The sequence below is a fragment of the Euleptes europaea genome, chromosome 10, assembly GCF_029931775.1.
Source record: "Euleptes europaea isolate rEulEur1 chromosome 10, rEulEur1.hap1, whole genome shotgun sequence".
Classification (NCBI taxonomy): domain Eukaryota; kingdom Metazoa; phylum Chordata; class Lepidosauria; order Squamata; family Sphaerodactylidae; genus Euleptes; species Euleptes europaea.
In genome coordinates, this window is record NC_079321.1 from 6,901,485 (window position 1) to 6,924,308 (window position 22,824).

Consider the following 22,824-nt stretch of genomic DNA (forward strand, 5'->3'; position numbering starts at 1 on the left):
AAAAGACAAGTCACGAACCCAGAAAAGAAGGGTAGCAGTTCCAGCTTGGTGTAGTGGTTAAGAGCGGTGGTTTGGAGCAGTGGACTCTGATCTGGAGAACTGGGTTCGATTCCCCACTCCTCCACATGAGCAGCAGAGGCTAATCTGGTGAACTGGGTTTGTTTCCCCACTCCTACACATGAAGCCAGCTGGGGGACCTTGGGCTAGTCACAGGCCTTTCAGCCCCACCTACCCTCACAGGGTGTCTCCTCAAAAGTCGGCATATAAAAACCAACTCTTCTCCCTCCTCTTCTTCCTCTTTCTCCTCTTCCTCCTCCTCCTCCACCATTTGCAGTTGGGTACCTTCTTCCTTGCCGTGTTAAGATCAGGGGATATATAATGCCAGTGATCTTTGGCTGTACGTGTATAGGACCGAATTGTCATTTTTGCTCAGAGGATTTTAATTGTTGCAACTTGAGGCTACAGGCAGCTTGCTTGTCTGTCCTACAGCTTGCACGCTTGATTATAAGCCCTTTTGGCGTATTATATCCAGCCATAGGGGAGGGACTGGCTGGATCAAGAAGATAGTAAAGCTGGTGATCATAAGGTCACTGCTTGGATCTCAAGGATTATTCTAACAGCTGGCTACAATTCTCCCCCCTTTGGGGTGGTAGCAGTTCACTCCAGGCTCTCCTCGATGAAACTGATTTCCTAATGCCGTTTCAATCAGGTTTCAGGTCTGGGTTTGATACACAAAACCACCTTGCTTGCTCTGATAAATGTGTGCCAGGAGAGATGGGGAGGTGCCATATCGATTCTCCTGACATCTGATACCGTCAGCAGTGGTATCCCTCTGGACAGTTTTGGGATTGGGAGACACCATGCTCCAATGGGCCATCCTGCTCTGATCAGGTTCCAGAAGATGGTGCTGGGGGACTTTGCTTGTGCTACAGGGTTTTGCAGGGCTCTGTTTTGTCTCCTGTGTTTCCAAGATGTACATGAAACCACTAACCGAGGTCATCAGGAGATTCAGAGCAAGGCGCCACATTAGTAACACGAATAACACCCAGCTCTGCTTCTCTTTTAAATCTGAATTTGATGGGACAATAGGTGTGCTTCACAGGCTCCGAGATTAGCTCATGCGGGGTTCAGAATAGAAGAAGAAGGGTTGGTTTTTAGATGCCGGCTTTCTCTGCCACTTAAGGAAGAATCAAACCGGCTTACAATCACTTTACCTTCTCCTCCCTGTGAGGGAGGTGGGGCGGAGAGAGTGCGACTAGCCCAAGGTCACCCAGCTGGTTTCGTGTGGAGGAGTGGGGAAATAAACCCAGTTCACCAGATTAGCCTCAGACGCTCATGTGGAGGAGTGGGGAATCAAACCCGGCTCTCCAGATCAGAGTCCACCGTTCCAAAGCACCGTTCTTAACCACTACACCACGCTGGCTTGAGATAAATTGAATCTCAACCCAGGCAAAACAAAGGTGCTGGGAGTCTGGGGGGCAATTTTCAGATGGGGATGGTGGTTAGAACGGGGTGGCACTCCTAAGGGAGCAGATCTGAGGCTTGGGGTAGCTTGGATTGGGCCTTATTTTTCAAGTATCGTATGATACCCAGGGCATGGAATATCTGCCACCAACCTTGATTGGCGAGCAAGCTGTGCACTTTCCTGGGAGGTTGGGGGGAAAGGCAAGGTTATACATACGGTGTTCATATCGTGTCCTGATTTCTGTAGCACTTTCTAGGTGAATAGCTGCTAATGAAGACCTCTGGAGGTAGGGTTGCCAGGTCCTTCTTTGCCACTGGCGGGAGGTTTTTGGGGCGGAGCCTGAGGAGGGCAGGGTTTGGGGAGGGGAGGGATTTCAATGCCATAGAGTCCAATTGCCAAAGCGGACATTTTCTCCAGGTGAACTGATCTTTATCGGCTGGAGATCCGTTGTAATAGCGGGAGATCTCCAGCTAGGACTGGAGGTCTCAGCTGGTCTAAACTGCTGCAGCATGAGTCGGGCAGCCCACTCCTAAAGGGGTGTGTGTGTGTTATGATGGTTGCCAAGAGTGGAGCTGCCATGCTGCCGCCTCAGAGTCTTCCCTGCCACCCAATTTTTTTAAAACTCCTTTTAAAATTGAAAACAGGACAATGCCCCCATAGACATCAACAGGACACCGACACCAGAAAAGGTGTCGTAGCTACGCCGCTGCGGGAAGGTGTTCCTGGGGCAAAGGGTATTAGGAAGCTGCCTAAAGACAGCTCCGTCCCCAGGAATGCCTTGGAAATGCCTCCCAGGATGCCAGTGTGGGGACTTGTGCCGCTGGAATGCTGCCAGGAGGCAGCGCCTGAGATGTGGCGTGGTGTCTGGGCGCCGGCGTGGATGCCACCCGCGACAGCGTAAACACCCCTTATCACGGATTAAATGGGCACTTATGCTGGCATGGGACACTCCGACTCCTAAGGAGCTTTGGCACTCCCCTTCAGGATGGCACAGATAACAGTGGTCGTATCACACTTGTGTTCAGAAAAGCTCCACTAAGCTGCCAGCTTTTTCTCTTCAGTGTACTGGTTTTAACCTTTAAAAACAATGCTCTGTCTGGGCCGTTTTTTTAAATATAATTTTTTATTAATTTTTATAACATAAAACATAAAACAAACAAGTACAAAAAATACAGTAAAAAATAACAAAAAATACAAAGGAGTATCTATATATACTTATTAATACATTCATTGTTACATAGTTTTTAAGACCAAAAAGATACCCCTTCGCCCGTCCACCCACCTTAAAATGTGACCCATCACCCGACTTCCAAAGAAGTGTCCTAACAGTTTTAAAAATATCTATCAACAATAAATATAAAAATATTAAAGCTAGTTTCTATAACTCACTAATTAAAGTAGTAAAATCCATTTTTGCCAGTTTATCCCAATATGTGATGGCCTTTGCCCATGTTTTTTTTTAAATTCTTCCATATCTTTTCCGTGTAGGAATTCGGTTAATTTAGCCATCCTCATATACATCCATAATTTCTCTCTCCAGTCACGAATTGAAGGTTTATTCACTTGCTTCCAAACTTTAGCTATTACAATTCTTGCAGCAGCAAAACTATATTGACAAATAACCCTATCACTATTACACATAGTTTTTTGTGGAATTCCTAATAGACAAAATGCAGGTTGTCTTTTTACCATTAATCAAATTATTAGTTTCCCTAATAACTTTTTTCCAATTTTGTTAAAAAAAATTACATATCCACCATACATGCATAAAAGTGCTTCTTTCCATTCCGCATTTCCAACATAAATCCATACTTTCTTCTTCCAAGTCACCAAATCAGTGAAACATACATGTATTCTCTTACATCATTCCTAGAAATAATCTCCTGAAAAACATTAATTACTTCCCTTTAGTTCAGAAAAGTCTAAATAGCACATTGGCTTTTAGACAAAAATAATAAAAAAACGTTACAATACAAGGGAACAAAATCTTATTCCTGAATTAAAAGAAAAAAGATATATAATTGCAATTACATTAATTACAACTTTGAAGCTGCCAAACATGCCACTGTATTGGCAAAGGCATCCATTTGTTGCTGTTAATTTTATGCAACAGTTAATCTTCAGAAAAATAAAGTGCTGGCAAGTTTTGTGCTATATTCTTAACTGATGTAGTTTTAGCTTTATACTGCTTGATTAATTGTGCAATACTGAAGTGGGGCGAAGCTGCACAGGAGCCGGCGTGACCCCTGCTCTAGTGTCCATGCCACTTGCACCGTCGAAAGAGGTACAGATGCCAGCGCAGGGCCACTCACGCAGGCTCTAGGGGGTGATGCACCAGCGCGAGGCTCGGGCACCAGCGCTGCCTCCCTGGCAGTGTTTTTCTGGTGCACGTGCCCATGTCGGCATGCACGGGGCATTCACCTCAGAAACACACCCTTTTGCAGGCGTCGAATTACACCAGCAAAATAGCTAGTGCAGCCCTGGGAAACTCAGTGGGGGAGTTTCACAGGATTTTATCAAAAGTCCATTTTTTATTTTTATTATCGGGCCAGGGAGCCTCTCAGGAGGGGCACTGCTGCGTCGTCCCCGGCCATGAACTAACTACTCCCCCCCCTTTGGATTGGGCTGCCTATTAATTTTAATATGTTTGATGATAAATAATAAATATGGCGCTGTTCCTTTTAGTTGCCAGTTGGCAGCCCATTCCTGAGCTCTGGGGCCAAAAGAGCTCAGGAGGTGCACAAGTGGCCGCGCCGGCACCCGGGTTACTTGTGCCACCGAGAGAGGCACGGATGCTGGCGTTGGGGTGCCCATGCTGGCCTTCCTGTGCTGGCATGGCAACACAGCCCTGGGATGCCAGCGCAGCCTCCCAACAGCATCCTGACGGCGCAAGTCCCTGCGCTGTTGTCCCGTGGGGTGTTCTGGGGGCTGGAGCTGCCAGTAGGCAGCTTCCTGATCCCTTTCAGGCTGGGAACACCTCCCCCCCCCCCGAAACAGCGTTGCTGCACCGGGTTTTTCATGGTGCAGCCTCTCTGTTCTCAATGGGGCAAAATGCCCCATTTTAAAAAAATTACCTTTAAAAAGGCTTTTAACATGGGCACCATAATTGGAGCTAGGGCTTGGAGAAGTAGTGCGAAAACATCCCTGGTACATTGCAACTATTGTGAAAAGAAAATATATTCACACTTATATAAGATAAATAGTCTGGACAGTTGGAAGCCACAGGAAAATGAGTTCTACATCGAAGAGGGGACATTGAAAACGCTGACCCTTCTTAACTTTTAGCTAGTTTCCTTGTTAAATCAGGGAAATAGTGATTGGTCCCTGCTTTGCCCAAGCTCCTCTCAATTTCTCCTGGTGTTCTGTGTCTTCCCACAGATTATTTAAAAAATAAACACAAGGGAAAAACCCACACAAAGACTTAATCAGCCTAGTTATTCACCTTGCTGTTACTTGCATCCCATTTTCAACTTTTAATATCACAGCATCCTAAGTTCTTGGAACCCTTTCAGCATCTTGACGTTTTTGTGGTGAAGTTAACTTAAGCACTACATGTTTGAGTTACGGTTAAAAAATAAAATTACAGAAGTTTGCACAGTAAAAAAAAAAATGCACAAATTGGGTTTGGGTCATGGGCAACCCATTCCTGAAGGGGGATAAATCCGCAGCTGCCAGGAGCAGCGTGGCCGCGCCTTCTCCTCAGGGGCTTCCTGGCCGCCAAAAAGGAATGTTAACTCTTTAAAACATTAAAAGGAGGAGAATCCCCCATTGCAATCAATGGGGCTACGCCACCAAAAAAGGTAGCATAGCCACGCCGCTTCGAGAGGGGCATAGCTGGGGCGAAAGGGGTTAGAAAGCTGCCTAAAGGCAGCTCCGACCCCTAGGAACGCCCCAGGAATGCCCCCCAATGCCAGTGTGGGCTTTCCCTTCCGGTAATTCCCTGCCAGCGTGGGTGCGCTGGCAGTGGGGGCCGGTGCAGTGCTGCGGCTCCCTGTCTCCAGTTTGTTTGCCCCCGGGATGGCGTAGGTGCCACTTTATTCTGTGATAAGGTGGCACCTACACCAGTGCGAGGTCATGCCGGCTCCTAAGGAGCTTCCCCCACCCTTCAGGAATACACAGTCAAAGCTGTGTATCTATGTTGATTATTTGCCAGTGTGGTGTAGTGGTTACGAGCAGTGGTGTGGAGTGGTGGAGTCTAATCTGGAGAACCGGGTTTGATTCCCCACTCTTCCACATGAGCGGCGGAGGCTAATCTGGTAAACTGAGTTTGATTCCCCACTCTTACACATGAAGCCAGCTGGGTGACCTTGGGCCAGTCACAGTTCTCTCCGAACTCTCTCAGCCACACCTACCTCACAGGGTGTCTGTTGTGGGGAGGGGCAGGGAAGGTGATTGTAAGCTGGTTTGATTCTTCCTTAAGTGGTAGAGAAAGTCTGCATATAAAAACCAACTCTTCTTCTTCTTCATCATCATCATCATCATCATCATCATCATCATCATCATCATCATTCTCCTGCACGTTCTTTCCTCTTCTTCCTCCTCCATATGAAATAATCTGCCGCACCTACAAGCCAACAACGGTGTAGCCCTGTTCACAAGTTACAGTGAACGCACATATAGTCAGTGTACAGTGTACACACAATTTTTCTTTAGCCATACATTGAGTGGTTCCTATAATACACTTGATGCATGTGGAGCTGGGCGTGTGATTTCAACCCCATGTTTGCCCAGGTACTGGTCCCAATTTTTGTTTGTAAAGTGAACGTGCATCGGCAAACACTTTCCTTGCGGGCAAAGCTTGCAGTCAGAGAGTTGACTGCAGAGGCTGAAAAGTAAGAAGAAGAAAAGGTTGATTTTTATATGCCGACTTTCTCTACCACTTAAGGGAGAATCAAACCGGCTTACAATCACCTTCCCTTCCCCTCCCCACAACAGACACCCTGTGAGGTAGGCGGGGCTGAGAGAGCTGTGACGAGCCCAAGGTCACCCAGCCTGCTTCATGTGTAGGAGTGGGGGAAACAAATCCAGTTCACTAGATTAGCGTCTGCCGCTCATGTGGAGGAGTGGGGAATCAAACCCGGATCTCCAGATCAGACTCCACCGCTCTTAACCACTACACCACGCTGGCTCTCAGGAACATAGTTTATCTAATCTGTTCCAGTTCCATTTTGATTATAAATTCATGGGAAACTGGTGTTTCATATTGCTCTTCTGTTTTACAAATGAGTGCCTATGAAGGAGCTTATATTCTTCTTTAAAGTTGATTTTCCTTTTATTGTCTTCCTTGTAGAACTAATTGTAGATTGCATCAGATGTCTGCCTTTTTGTGTGAAATGCATCTGTGGTCTTTGAAGAGCACCTTACGTGTTGAAGGTAAAGACGTTATCGCTGAATTTCCACCTTTAAAAAAACCCGAATTGAATATCGATGTGGTTTTGGTTAAAATGAGCATGTATTGTACTTTTTAAAGGGAAGCATAAATTCTACGATGGCTTCTTCGTCCTACCCACTGTCACCTTTTGTTTCTAAACTACCGATCTCTAGCCTGCCCTGGTTTCGGTTCGCTTTAACTTTCAGGTGGAGAGAAAAACATTATTTCCCAAAAAGCATCCTTTGGAATAGCTGCCTCTGCAAAGCTGTAACATGAGAGCATGAGAATTAGCATGAGCAAGTTGCAGAGATACCAGGCGAACCCTTGCCATAATGCTCGTTCCTAACTTACCACGGCTATGCATCGCTTGCCTTTTTATTATCATTTTGCAGCGGTAGCGAGTTTAAGTGCCCACAGCCTCACTGAATGTGTGCAAATTCCTAACGGGATTTTTGACCAGCAACTGGGGAAAGGACCTTGCTGATGTCTCAACTGAAGAAAGGTTTTTCGCTTTTTGTTTTGTGTAGACCTCACACGCCCCGAGTTAATCTGCAGCATTCATATGATTGCATGCAGTGATTGTTAAATCTCTCTATTAAATATTTTCCAAGCACCCAGTGAAGTGTGTTTGATTTCAGTTGCCAGAAACATAATGCAATTGTTCTGTTTCCTTAATGATATAGACCAAGACATTGGGATCTATCATTATTATGACCGGAAAGAACCAGGTAAGGTATAAATGTTTATGACAATAAGGAGTATATACTCTTGAACCGTTCACCTTCAGAAACGGTGGGTTTTTTTAGCTGCCAAAAACTGTATAAAAGCATATTCTCCTGAACTTCTCCACCAGGAAAGTTTAGCAGTACTTTACTGTAGTGTGCCGAGTGACCTTAATTTCTCGACACTTAACTATAGTTAAATCATTCATTCAAATTGTTTTAACGCACTGGGCTAACAAAGGCCAAAAAAAAAAAAAATACTTCCCAAGTTTTAGCTTCCTCGGGTAAGAATATAGGATTTAAACGTAATGAGATATTTCGGATTGATCTCAGCCATGCCAGTTATTTTTCATTTACTCGAGTTCCAGCAGAGGGCATTGTAAATTCACGGGAGTGCGCCGCCGTCGGCCTCCTGGATACTCCTTCCCTCTTTGAAATAGGCATTTCGGAGTGAATGATCAATTTTCTTTATCTGATTAATCCTTTTAATCCTGGAAGATTCAGGATGGGCCAAAAGGTCTTCTCAGCTAGAATTACTTCCTGTTTTAGGCCGGGTTAAAGCGGCGGCCGGCGAGGGCATCCCCGTGCCTTTCGCTCGAGGTTTTTAATATGCTGCCTCCACAGTCCTGTTGACAGACTGGCTCAGCTTCTGGTCTGGATTCGGCTGCAGTTCACTTTGCTGACTGACGAGACTAAAACCTCTGTAAAGCTGGCCCACCTGTTTGGACTGCTGAAGGTTTTCGTCTTGCTGCAAATTTCAGGCGCCTGTCCCTGCGAGGGAGACTTCAGAACTTCCTTCCTTCCTTCCTTCCTTCCAAAACTTTTGTATTTTCCCAGTTTTTTGTGTGAAGTTTAACACTTTGCTTCCTAAGATTAACTTTATTCCCCCCGTCTTTTCAGAATCACAAACAAACCTGGGCTACTTACACGAGAAGCAACAGTTAGCACAATGTAAGGACTTTTTTTCAATTTCCTCATAGATATACATGTCTTAGACACAAATTCTGCATGTCATGTTCAGCTAGGGTTGCCAACCTCCAGGTTGTGGCTGGAGATCTCCTGGTATTACAACTGATCTCTAGGCGACAGAGACCAGTTCCCCTGGAGAAAATGGCCGCTTTGGAAGGTGGGCTGTATGGAATTATACCCCACTGAGATCCCGCCCCTCATCAAACCTTGCCCTTCCCAGCTTCCACTCCCAAAATCTCCAGGTGTTTCCCGGCCCGGAGCTTGCAACCCTACTTTCAGCCATTTCTTTTGTTTCCTCTCCTCCCCCCTCCCATCCCTGACTTCTTTTTAAAAAAATTTAACCTCAAGTGAGAATTTGGGCTCTGGCCTTGAATGGTGGCTAAGGTAGGGGAGGGGCTGCTTAAAGGGTCCTCAGCACTGCATCCCTCAAGCTACTTTTGGCCTAATGAGGGAAAAGGTATTGGTATCCATTACTTTTCTCCCAAGGAGTCTAACAGTACCATCCTATGTAGAATTACACTGTTCTAAGCCCATTGGCTCTGACCTGGATAGCCCAGGCTAGCCCAATCTAGTCAGCTCTCGGAAGCTAAGCAGGGCCGGCCCTGGTTAGTACTTGGATGGGAGACCACCAAGGAAGTACAGGGTTGCTATGCAGAGGGAGGCAATGGCAAACCACCTCTGCCCTGACTTGGATGGCCCAGGCTAGCCTGATTTCCTCAGATCTCAGAAGCTAAGCAGGGTCGTTGCTAGTTAGTCCTTGGATGGGAGACCACCAAGGAAGTCTAGGGTGCTTATACAGAAGCAGGCAACAGCAAACCACCTGTGTTTGTCTCTTGCCTCAAAAACCCTACAGGGTCGCCATAAGTCAGCGGCTACTTGACAGCAAAAACAGAGGCCCATTGACTTCTGTGGACTGAGAAGGGTGTATGTGGATGGCACTGTAAAGCACCTTGAATGCAGGTGATTTTTTTGAGCGGCGAAATGGCCAGAAGTAAAAACACCTCCCACTTAACCCTTCCAACTCTCTGCTGGCTATCCTCGGTTCAAGATGGTAGCTTCTGCGCTTGCTCTTGGTTTAAAAGAATTAGCAGCTGTGGAAGGATGGGGCTCAGTTTGGGCCTTTAAAACCAAAAGGGGTTAAAGCCACCTCTCTATACCATGTCATGCTATGAAGACAGCATTTAGCTCAAAAGTATTATGCCCGTTCTTTGATGTCAAAATTAACATACCTGGTGAAAAGGAAGTCTATAGACATGCATTTAAAATGTCTTTGTTTTATAATATGTAGAGAAGTAAAAGACTCAACCAGTATTTAATATTTCAAGTCGGCAGTTTTAGTCCAATTAATACAGAATACATATGCATTGTTTCATAGATTTATAATAGTGTTTGACTATTCTGTTGCTAAAACAGTATTAGTTATAATAGCTAGTAATAGTTATAATAGTTAGTATTTGACTACTTGATTACTAAACACTAGTTAATGTCCTTGTATATTAAGCGTGTGTTTTAGAAATATGGCAGACCATTGGTTAAGTTCAGAGAATATAAAGATCAATTAAAGTCAGTGATGGGGCCAAGTATGTATCACCAGGTTAATAATTGCACACATCTTATATGGGAGACCAGTTCCAGTTCCAGTCACCTTTGTTGGCATGGTTTATATGGAAGACATATACAGCCCAGCATAACATCTTGAGAAAATCTTACCAGATGTTTGTGTAATTGGTAATATATTATACAACCTATTACATGCCTGGTCTGTTTTACATTGTCTGTATATGTATATATGTATATATATGTATATATATATAAATGTGTATATATTTTTTCATGGGTTTCAGTTGACCACTGAAGAAGGCCATATAGGCTGAAACGCATCTAGCATCTGGGTTATCGATGTCAACCTTAGGAAATGCCATTGTGCTGTTTTAAGTTTTTTAAAATAATTTTAATCTTGACATAGCGCTTCTAATAAATTATATTTTTATTATTTATATATTTCTTCATCCCACCCAACCTTGGGTGCCCAGCTTCTGTTTTCTAAGTAGGGTTTTATTCCCCTCTTTTTTCTTCTGTTCCCACTGAAGTGACCAATTATTAGTGTCATCTAAGCTGGAAATAATACAACTGTAACACAGAGATAACTAGGTTCCGGTTTTCACCCAACTCATCAACGGGAGGTTTCCGTATATTTTCATTCCCTTATTTAAAAAAAAACAAGGAATAGAAGAACCACACCAAGAATTCAGATGTTACGACACGCTCACATGAACACACGAAGCTGCCTTATACTGAATCAGAACCTTGGTCCATCAAAGTCAGTATTGTCTGCTCAGACCGGCAGCAGTTCTCCAGTGTCTCAGACAGAGGTCTTTCACATCACCTACCTGCCTAGTCCCTTTAACTGGAGGTGCCATGGATTGAACCTGGGACCTTCTTCATGCCAAGCAGAGGCTCTGCCACTGAGCCACAGCCCTTCTCCCTGGCTCTCCAGGGTCTCAGATAGAGGTCTTTCACATCACGTACCTGCCTAGTCCCTTTAACTGGAGGTGCCGGGGATTGAACCTGGGACCTTCTGCACGCCAAGCAGATGCTCTGCCACTGAGTCACAGACTCTCCCCCAACCACAGTTTGTTTGTGATGGGCTTGCTGACCATGTGATCCTAAAAATAGTTTAGTACTGTTGTTTGAAAGGAGTTGGTCATACTGAATTACAGTTGATAGTGAGTCTGGCGCTAAAATACATACGTCTTCTTATTGGAAGAAGGCTCAAGTTCCACCAGTATCAGCACTGTTTGAGATAACTTGGTCTGCAGCACTTGTCAAATAAAAAGGAATTATTCTAGACAACAAACGCATTAATTTATTCAGAGAGTGATAAGGCTGCTAATGTACTAGAGTAACAAATGTCAAGGCAATGTCTCTCATTATATGGGTTTTTAATGTTCTATATTTCTTTTTATATTAAAAAAATACTAATGAAATGTAGTAAAATCTAGTGTTGGCTATTTAGTAAGTGTCTGTTATATCTTCTTTTTCAATTGCCAGCTCGAGATTATCCATGGGTGCTTAAGAATAAGCGTCCGGAAAAGCTGCACGACATGCTTAAGGAGCTAGAGGTACCTTTCCCGAAAGTTTCAAATATAGTAACAATTAACCCAAGTCTTCAGAACTCTTTCAGCAGCTTTAATTTTTTTTAAAGATCACTCCTTCTGGCGATAAACGTGCTTTTGTCCGGTGAGCCGTCCAAAACAATTCAATCTTTGTTAAGAACATCAGGGCCGTCTCTCCTCCTTGCAAACCAGCAGCATTTTAACCACAAGCGAAGTTGTGCCACCAACCAGACGCTACTGTTTTCTGTTGTCCTCCAGGAACTGATGCGAACCGGGCAGTGCGTGCTGAGCAAATGGAAGAACAAATACGTCTGTCAGGTAAAATGTTTTGACGTGCTCTTGTGAAGCTCACTCAACGGGACTGAAGCATTAAGCAGTTCACGGAACGGCACAAAGTTAACTTGTAGAGAAACGGGGAAAAAACCCCGCAGTCCTGCAAAAGAAACGTTGATGCCTGTGTTTGTTTCAAATAGAAACAGCAAGCAGTTTAACTAAGAGAGCCAGTGAGGTGTAGTGGTTAAATGCGTCCAATTCTAATCTGGTGAACCGGGTTGGTTTCCCCATTCCTCTGCATGAAGCCAGCTGGGTGACCTTGGGCTAGTCACAGTTCTCTTAGAGCTCTCTCAGCCTCACCTACCTCACAAGGTGTCTGTTGTCGGGAGAGGAAGGGTAGTAGATTGTAAGCTGGTTTGATTCTCCTTAAAAGGTAGAGAAAATCAATATAAAAAACAGCTTTTCCTCTTCCTCTTCTTCTTCTTCTTGCATTTGCATGGTCATGGTTGTCTGTGACCCCTGAAGACTGAACCCGAATCAGTATGGGCATGACCCAGCTTGGCCAGTGTCTGTGTGAGAGATCCCCTCTCTCTGAGTTTGCTTCTCCAAATCAAATGTTCAGACGGTGGTAAAGAAACAAAGGATTTATTGAAGACATCAGGAGATGAGACAGGCACAGGTAGAAAGTTGCAAGTGAGGGGCTATTCGGGTTTACAGAATATATTGACTCCAGGGCACTGGGGCACTGGGGTTCACACTTATTGTTATGGGAAGTTACAAGCTTGGCATAATACAAAACATCAGACGAGTCCCAGGAAGTCTGGTGAAGCTATCACACTTCCAAGGCCGCATCGGCCTGAGGGAGTACTGACAGGAAGAACAGCGGGGGGGAAGATACTTGGGGCAATCAGGCCTGGCGCCTGAGACCAGAAGGTGTGAACTGCTTTTACGAGTTCACTGATAACAAAGCAGGTGATGGGAAGCAGAGACACATAGACAGAGACCCTCACATTCTGCCCCCCTTAAGGCCCCCCTCCAGGGTCCTCGAGAGGGCGAGGCTTATCGGGATAAGCGAGGTGGAATTCTCGGATCAAGCGAGGGGCCGCCATGTGGGGTGCGGCCACCCACTCGTCGTGAGCGGACCCAAGGTTTTTCCAACGAACAAAGTAAAACAGTTTCCCTTTCTTCCATTTGGAATCTAAAACCTTGGATATTTCCAAATGGGTATCCCCCCCTACCACGGTAGGAATCTCGTGTGCGGGAGGGGGGTGGAACTGGGGAGCTGGCACATAAGGTTTGAGGAGGCTTATATGAAAGACTGGATGGACCCCCTTGAGGGTTTTTGGGAGTTCCAGTTCCACGGTAACCTCGTTGATTACTCTGGTAATGGGGAAAGGTCCCACATAACGGTCGCTCAGTTTTTTGCAGGGACGAAGAGAGCGGAGGTTTTTTGTGGACAGATAGACTTGCTCCCCCACCTTAAGTTCCCATCCCGGAGACCGGTGTTTGTCTGCCTGTTCCTTGTACTTGCTTTTTGCCCTCTCAAGATTCTTGAGCAGCCATGGCCAGGTAGATTTGACTACCTGAATCCACTCCTGAAGATCAGGGGTGGACTGGAGATCTGGCGTGACGGGAGCGGAACCGAAAGGACCGAATTCCGTCCCGTATATTACTTGGAAGGGACTAAAGCCGGTAGAGGAATGAGGCGCATTGTTGTACGCATATTCGGCAAATGGCAGCAGGTCGACCCAGTCGTCCTGGTGGAAATTTACATAGCAACGCAAATAACATTCTACCACCGCGTTTACTCGTTCAGTTTGACCATCCGTTTGGGGGTGATAGGCGGACGAAAGGCCCTGTTCCTCCACCCCCATTAGCTTTAGGAAGGCTCGCCAAAATTTGGCAACAAACTGGACCCCCCGGTCGGAGAGGACCTTCCTCGGGATCGAGTGTAGCCTGAGGACGTGTGTGACGAACAGTTTAGCCAAGCCCTGGGCTGAAGGAAGACCTGCACATGGAACGAAATGGACCTGTTTGGAAAAGAGGTCCGTGATTACCCAGAGAACCGTCTTTCCCCGACTAGGAGGTAGGTCGGTGATAAAATCCATGGCGATGATTTCCCAGGGACGGGAGGGGTTCTCAAGCGGTTTGAGAAGCCCTGGGGGTTTTCCCATCCGTCTTTTAGCTGTGGCGCAAGTGGGGCAGCTGCGCACATACAGCTCTACATCGGATCTCATACCGGGCCACCAGAACTGCCTCCGTACCAGGTGAAGAGTTTTTATGAAACCGAAATGACCCGCCAACCTGGCACCATGTACAAGTCCCAATACCTCTTTACGAAGGGAGGATGGGACATACAGTTTTCCCCCTTGCACCCACCAGGTGTTGGTTCGTTCCAAGCCAGTGGGGAGGAGATGGTGCTCCTCCTCCTGTAAGGAGGCGTCCCGGAGCCGCTGTTGGAAGGCTTCCGGGATACCTTTGAGCGTAGGGGGGGTCTCTGGTTGTTGGGCTTGGGACCGGGTAGTGACGGCTAAGCTAGGAACCTCCCCTCGCTGCTCGGGAGTGAATAGGGAGTCGATTGGGCGATCGAAATCGTTGCGATACTGGGGAAGTCGTGACAACGCGTCGGCTAGGGCATTTTCTTTGCCAGGGACATGCTTGAGGGTGAACCGGAACTTTGCGAAGAATTGGGCCCACCGAATTTGTTTGGCGTTGAGCTTTCTAGCTCCCTTGAGAGCCTCGAGATTCTTGTGATCGGTACACACTTCAAACGGCAGTTCGGCACCTTCTAAAAAGTGCCTCCATATGGTGAGGGCATGTTTGACCGCCGCCGCCTCCTTCTCCCAAATAGCCCAGTTGATTTCGGACTGGGAAAACTTCTTGGAGAAGTAGGCGCATGGCCTCAACCGCCCCCCTTCATCCCTCTGCAATAGGGCCCCGCCCATGGCCACATCCGAGGCATCCACTTGCACCACAAAAGGCTTGGTGCAATCCGGGTGAGCCAAAACGGGTTCGGATGAAAAAAGCAGCTTTAAACGTTCAAAAGCTTGCTGGCACTGGGGGGACCATTGCAAACGGGCTGAGGGAAGCGCGGCGCTAGCCCCCTTGTCCTTGGTACGCAACAGGGCAGTGAGAGGAAGCGCAACTTGGGCAAAGTTGGGAATGAAGTTTCGGTAAAAGTTAGCGAATCCCAAAAACTGCTGAAGCTGGCGGCGGGTAGTGGGGGGTTCCCAATCTCGCACCGCCTGGACCTTTGCGGGGTCCATTTCTAACCCTTGGTGGGAAATCACGTACCCAAGAAATGTAATGGAAGGTTGGTGGAACTCACATTTGGATACCTTAGCATACAGTTTGTGCTCCCGCAGCCGCTGGAGCACTTCTCGCACTAGGCGCACATGTTCTTCCATGGTTTCAGAGTAAATAAGGATGTCATCGAGAAATACCACCACCCCCCGAAACAGCAAATCATGTAAAACCTCATTAATCAATTGCATAAACACACTGGGAGCCCCCGAAAGTCCGAACGGCATGACTAGGTATTCAAACATTCCAAAACAGCTGGAAAAGGCCGTTTTGGGTTCGTCTCCTTCTTTAATGCGAATGCGGTGGTATGCTTCCACCAAGTCCAGTTTGGTGAAGATTCGGCCCTCCTTTAATTGTGCTAGAAGGTCGGGAATAAGAGGGAGAGGATAAGCGTTAGACTGGGTGACCGCGTTTAGCCTACGAAAGTCAATACACAGTCTTAGATCTCCCGTTTTTTTCTTCACAAAGAAGGCTGGGGCCGAATAAGGAGCTTTGGAAGGGCGTATGAAACCCCTCGCCAAGTTGGCATCCAGATAGTCCCGTAACACCGCCTTCTCACTAGGGCTCATGGGATAGACCTTCCCTTTAGACAGCTTGCCTTCCCCCACAATTTCGATGGCACAGTCCGTCTCTCTGTGGGGAGGTAGTTCGTCACATTCTCTAACATCAAAGACATCCGCAAACTGCGAGTATTCTGTGGGCAGTTGAGGAGGAACGGAGGTTGGGGTGGGGGACCCTACCAATGCGGCGGCCGGAGTCCTGAGTACCCGTTCCTTGTCATGCAACCCACAGGGGCTTTCGGGAAACGAGAGCACCCGTTTAACCCAGTCGATGGAGGGGTTGTGTCCCCGTAGCCAGTTCATCCCTAACACCACTGGGGTTACAATAGGGGCGATGGTAAAATACAAGCGTTCCCAATGTTCTCCCACAGACATAATCACGGCTGCAGTTCTGTGGGTCACTGGGCCCCGTTTAAAATCGCTCCCGTCCATTTGGGAAAAGCGGAGGGGTCCCGGAAGCCGCTTGCGCCGGACTCCCAGTTTCTTGGCAGCTTCCTCACTAATCATGGTGCGGGCACACCCCGAGTCAACCAAAGCGGGGAATTCTAAACTGGGACCCCCTCTGGGTAGGGACAGGTGAACACGCACATACACATTGTCCTCTTGGGCGCTTACCATCGGTGGAGCTCCTTGCACAACGACAGGGGCGGTCTGCTGCGGACGGGACGGGAGGTCCCGACGGGACGGGAGGCTAGGAGGTGCGGGAGGGGCTGCCGGTGCCCCGTCCGGGAGATTGCCGGCGGGCGGTTGCACTTTCAGTGCGTCAAGGGCCGCTGCCATCTCACCCATCACACGCTGCATGGTCTCCATCTGCTCCTGCATAGCTTGGCGATCCTCCTGCCACTGCTTGCGTTCTTCCTCCATCAGGGCCTCCTTGCGTGCCGGGTCCCCTTCGAGTCCCGTGCTGGGGAAGGCTAATCGGCGATCCTTCGCCGCGGTTCGGGAGAGAGACCAACCCTTGGGGGAGTCCAGCCAATTGTTGAAAAGTCCTCGGGGACGTCCGTCCCGGCCTTGGTCGGGGATGGGATCCCTAGGTTTCTTTGGCTTGGCACCCTCCTCCTTGGGGTCCGGTTTCTCCGGCACCACCGGTTCCTTCGGTGCCACAGGGGTAGTAGGGGTGTTTTCCTCGTCGCCTTGCATTCTGTCCCAAAAGGTACAGCAGCAGTCCGAGAGGCAAGGACTTGCAACTTAATGTGAGAGATCCCCTCTCTCTGAGTTTGCTTCTCCAAATCAAATGTTCAGACGGTGGTAAAGAAACAAAGGATTTATTGAAGACATCAGGAGATGAGACAGGCACAGGTAGAAAGTTGCAAGTGAGGGGCTATTCGGGTTTACAGAATATATTGACTCCAGGGCACTGGGGCACTGGGGTTCACACTTATTGTTATGGGAAGTTACAAGCTTGGCATAATACAAAACATCAGACGAGTCCCAGGAAGTCTGGTGAAGCTATCACACTTCCAAGGCCGCATCGGCCTGAGGGAGTACTGACAGGAAGAACAGCGGGGGGGAAGATACTTGGGGCAATCAGGCCTGGTGCCTGAGACCAGAAGGTGTGAACTGCTTTTACGAGTTCACTGATAACAAAGCAGGTGATGGGAAGCAGAGACACATAGACAGAGACCCTCACAGTCTGGTTGTACACCAGGATAAGTTTGTATGGACAATCTTCTCCTTCTCCTTCTCCTCCGTCTCCATCTCCATCTCCTCCTCCTCCTCCCTCTCTGTGGAAATGGCTGATATTCAAACGGGGAAGCGACGGCGCACAGAATCTTGCGTTCGCTTTTAAACAGGAGCGTTAAGAATATTCAGAAACTCTGAACTTCGACATGCATGATCTCCAAAAGTTTGGGTAGTCACGGAAGGCATTCATTAAATTGTATCCTCAAAGCCATTCTCTGTACAGCATGGAGACCGGAATTTGTAAAATAACCACCTAGCTAAATTAGTTGCCAAATGAAGTAAAGTGCTCAGAGGCCATCGTGGCATGTGTCTGTAGTTTGTTATCTACATAAATATCCATATAATGTATAAAGGAAAACATCTGCTCGCATCCTTGTTAGCAGCATGGGAAGTGGGAACAGGTTGGCATCGCCGAGTGTGTGATCCAGCATTCTAATCAACAGCTTCTTCTCCTCGAAATATGTTTAATGTATTTTAACTCATTACAGACTATTTCTAGCCCTTTATCTTTGACGTTGGACAAACATGTCCTTGAGCTTACCCCAGCTTAGCCAAGAGTGTTGAACGTTGAAAAATATTACAAATACATGGCCTCAGCCCCTCAACCAATGGCATTGGTGCAAGTCCCATTAAAAACTGGCAGAACTCTTTGATAACTGCAGCTGTACTTTGCAAAACTGAAGTTTGCTTTCATTGATAACAATAGTACGGGTGTTACAGCAAAACTCTGTTTGATGTATTTAAAATGTTTATACTCTCAGCACATTGGCTCGTGAGGCGTCTTCTTAAGAACGTAAGAAAAGCCATGTTGGATCAGACCAAGGCCCATCAAGTCCAGCAGTCTGTTCACACAGTGGCCACCCAGGTGCCTCTAGGAAGCCCACAAACAAGACGACTGCAGCAGCATTGTCCTGCCTGTGTTCCACAGCACCTAATATATTCGGCATGCTCCTCTGATCCTGGGGAGAATAGGTATGCATCAGGACCAGTATCCATAAGAACATAAGAAAAGCCATGCTGGATCAGACCAAAGCCCATCAAGTCCAGCAGTCTGTTTACACAGTGGCCAACCAGGTGCCTCTAGGAACCCCACAAACTAAGACGACTGCAGCAGCATCCTGCCTATGCTTTAAAGCACCTAATAGAATAGGCATGCTCCTGTGATACATACAGCAACCCTGGACTTCCTTGGTGGCCTCCCATTCAAGTACTAACCAGGGCCGACCCTGCTTAGCTTCCGAGATCCGACGAGATTGGGCTAGCCTGGGCCATCAAGTAATAATAATACTTGACTAAGGAAATACGCATAAAGACTAGCCCTTTCTTCCTCACAACCAGCAGTCAAACATCAATGACTTGCCACCATTAGTGGGCACTAGAGGGGCATCTTCTGTCCAGAATCAGGAAGTTGTAATCTTGATGACTCAAATGTAATGTCTGGGCAGCAGAGCTTCTGATTGGCCATTGTAGATCTAATTGGCTTTTAGATTTTTGTGAGGTGCTTTGGCAGCAGCTGCCTCCACAGCACAAAGATCTGATCTTCAGCCATGCAGCAAAGTTGTGTGTATGCTGGAAAATATTTTAAATAATATGTGCATCCTGTTTTAAGGCATTTTTGAAAGGGGTCCTATTAAACAGAGCTTCTGCCTGAAATGTTGGAGAGTTACGATGAGTGTTATGCACGGCCTCGCTCCCTGACATTTTGTCTTTGTCTCCGCCTCCTGCAGCAGCCATTTTGCGGCTGTGCCCACCACCCTGTGTCAGAGGATCAGTAGTTGGCTGAAGAAGAAGGCAGGAATAAACTCAGTTTTGACAACAGAGGGAAGAAAGAATTGGGATTCCAAAAGGATCTGTAATGGGACCACACCTACTTGACTTTCATAAGTGATATGAATCTGGTAGAAACAACGAGACGACCAAGTTTACAACTGACATCAAATTAATTAAGGTGATTGTCAGGATTCAAGGCCGTACCCACCTGCTGAGAACCCAGAAATAGCAGCAGGCTCATGGTGGCAGAAGATGGCAGACAGCTGCGCAGAGGTGAAGTGAAGACTTCTCATGACTGAGGCGAGGATCCGGTAAATATTTGTGCGTGGAGAGTGATAACATATTCCAGAGTTCAAGGGAAGAGAGGGAAGCTGAGGAAGACTAAGCTCGAAACCTCTGCATGGTCAGAGAAGAAACCAGATGTCTCTGAGAAGAAAGAACTGGCTAACAATAACCTCCTTCTTTCTGATTGAAGGATCACGCCTATCCAAAATTAGAGAGAAGTAGTTTTGACTGCCTTTTTTGTATGAAGCTGTTAGCAAAGGTCACCAAGGTGGGTGACTTTTGGGGCAATAAAAGTGCCCTTGATAAGGGTGTGGTATCAGTTATTCTGTGGTGTAGTGCCAGCTTGGTGTAGTGGTTAAGAGCAGTGGTTTGGAGCGGTGGACTCTGGTCTGGAGAACCAGGTTTGATTCCCCACTCCTCCACATGAGCGGCGGAGGCTAATCTGGGGAACTGGATTTGTTTCCCCACATGAAGCCAGCTGGGTGACCTTGGGCTAGTCACACTCTCTCAGCCCCACCTATCTCACAGGGTGTCTGTTGTGGGGAGGGGAAGGGAAGGTGATTGTAAGCTGGTTTGATTCTTCCTTAAGTGGTAGAGAAAGTCGGCATATAAAAATCAACTACTCCTCCTCCTCCTTCTTGCATTTGCATGGTCATGGTTGTCCGTGACCCCTGAAGGCTGAACCAGAATCCGTAAGGGCGTGACGCAGCTTGGTCAGTGTCTGGTTGTACACCAGGACAAGTTCATATGGACAATCCTGAAACAACAGCAGAAAGCTCATGTCTGTTTCATTTGGGACTTGTGCAAGGGAATCAAAGCCAGTCACTTTGGCCTTTTATGCAGGGACGTTTCTGCGCGGTCACCTCTGCTGACTGCTTTGGGGCTTCCTTTTGATTATGCATGCCTTATCTGCCCGTCAAAGGTTGCCTTGGGCTCCCCACACGTTTCGCCCGCATTTTCCAGATTTTGGCTAAAACAGCATCTGGAAAACAGGCAAAATGTGCGGGGAGAGCGAGGTGACCTCTGATGGGCAGATAAGGCATGCATAATCAAAAGGAAGCCCCGAAGCAGTCGGCAGGGGTGACCGGGAACAAACATCCCTGCATGAAAGGCCTTAGTCTTTTACTTGTGCATTCCCAGAAACACAAGGGTTCACCACATTCCATTCCAGCGAGCAAAGCTGACATATGATGGGAAGAAGTATTTTGTTCGCCTTCAAGTTGAGGCTACCCATTGGCTGAATACGTCTCTGAATTAGTGCCCTTTCTAACAAGGGGGGGGGCATGTTGTCGCCTCAAGGTTCTTACTGACGACAGAAGACATTATAGTTGCTGGAAGGTGATGGGAGAGCCAATAGCAATCTAAAGAAGACTGCAACCAAATGATTGATCCCTGCTGCAGACGGTGAAATCTGCATAGTAGACAAGTTTGTGGGGGAACCTGAAAAGGATGCAGCAACCGATGCAATCAGTTGATGCTTTGGCTTGCAACTTGGACAGCTCCCTTAACAGAACAATTGCGGTGAAATCAACCCAATGAAACGCAACAGGCACTTGCGAAGCAGGCTTCCAACGAACAAAGGCATCTTGTGCCACAGTGCCGCCCTGGATTTCAACAAACTCGTTCTAGCGCAATCCACTGCATACCGGCCTGGAGTGGTACTGCCTCACAGAGGGGAATGTGGGGAATGCAAAAACTGCTGTCCCAGGCACAGCTGTATTCCACTATTTTTGAAAAGAAGCTCTGGCGGGAAAATGAGAAGTAAAAACTCCACTGTTGTTATCTCATAGAATCATAGAGTTGGAAGGTACCACCAGGGTCATCTAGTCCAACCCCCTACACAATACAGGAAATTCCAAACTACCTCCTCCTCCACACCCCCAGTGACCCATATTCCATGCCCAGAAGATGGCCAAGGTGCCCTCCCTCTCATGATCTGCCTAAGGTCTCACCAACGCCCTACTTATTTTAGTGACCAATAAAGATCCTGCTGCAATCTGCCGCCTTCTCTCTCCCTGGGTGGCCCTGCGTGTCCACCCTCCCAGTCCACCTGCCTTGTTCTCTGACTCCACTCAACTGCCACAGATGTCACCCTCGTCCATGCGGGCAAAGACTCTTTATATTCTGAAGCCGGCTTGTGAAGAGGGGTCTTCTATTCCCTCCATTAAAATTTTTTTTTTTAATTTTTCTGCAAACCTAATGGCTTCGCCACAATGCCATGCTCTTCCAGAGGTTCCTGTAAGATTATTTTGGGCAGTTTTTCTACCTAGAAGATATTATCGCAGACACTGGGTTTTGCAGTTCTCAAAACTGTGAATTTGTGTCTGCAGAGGTAACATGCCTCTTCTTCACAGCAAAAATGTTATGAAATAAACGTTCCAAGTTGAGAAAAAGACCTTAATCCCATCGCTCCTTTGCAAATTTATGTACGCAGAATCAACCCCTTACCTCTTAAGTGCTAAGTTTCAAGAAGTTAAATGAATAGAAGATTGATTGGAGTGGAACAGATCTGCACAAGGAGCTAGGTTAGGGTTGCCAACCTCCAGGTGCTAGCTGGAGATCTGCTATTACAACTGATCTCCAGCTGACAGAGATCAGTTCCCCTGGAGAAAAGGGCCGCTCTGGCAGTTGGACTCTATGGCGTTGGAGTCCCTCCCCTCCCCAAACCTTGCCCTCCTCAGGCTCCACCCCAAAAATCTCCAGGTATTTTCCAACGTGGAGCTGGCAACCCTAGCCCAGATTTAGTGAGGGGTGGCTGCCTCAGTTGGCTTGCGGGCTGGATAAGAGCTCTCAAGTGGCTGGATCTGGCCTGCAAGACATAGCTATTCCACCAGGCCTGTAACTGAGGGCAGCCGCAGGTGTAGGGTTACCAATCTCCAGGTGGTGGCAGGAGATCTCCTGCTATTACAACTGATCTCCAGCCAACAGAGATCAGTCCACCTGGAGAAAATGGCCGCTTTGGCCATTGGACTCTATGGCATTGAAGTCCCTTCCCTCCCCAAGCCCCGCCCTCCTCAAGCTCCACCCCAAAAACCTCCCGCCGGTGGCAAAGAGGGACGTGGCCACCCTAAGCTAGGTGGGAGGAAGGAGGGGCAAACAGTAAAAATGATCGTGAAACCTTTTGAGTAGAATTCCCCACAAGTCTTGGGATCTTTGTGTGGATAGCCTGAGGTCTGTCCTATTATTCTCTCCTTGGAGGAGAAAACCTATAATGGCAGCAGGCTGTAACAGAGACCCAGTTTGGGAATATTTTAATGAAGTTATTCTACCTCTTGGTAAGGCAGGCACGTGTGCAAAATGCAAAGAC

The 22,824-nt window shown here is 47.3% G+C and overlaps 1 protein-coding gene across 1 annotated transcript in view; it reads left to right on the plus strand.

Moving 5' to 3' along the window:
• Positions 1-6,772: 6,772 nt before the first annotated feature.
• The window catches only part of WDPCP (WD repeat containing planar cell polarity effector), a 146,258-nt gene continuing 130,206 nt past the window's right edge, over positions 6,773-22,824 (plus strand). The window contains exons 1-5 of the mRNA XM_056856807.1: positions 6,773-6,838; positions 7,520-7,564; positions 8,459-8,509; positions 11,579-11,649; positions 11,902-11,961. Of these exons, the coding sequence (XP_056712785.1) occupies positions 6,778-6,838; positions 7,520-7,564; positions 8,459-8,509; positions 11,579-11,649; positions 11,902-11,961 (288 nt within the window). The 5' untranslated portion in view covers positions 6,773-6,777. The remainder of the gene's footprint in view (positions 6,839-7,519; positions 7,565-8,458; positions 8,510-11,578; positions 11,650-11,901; positions 11,962-22,824) is intronic.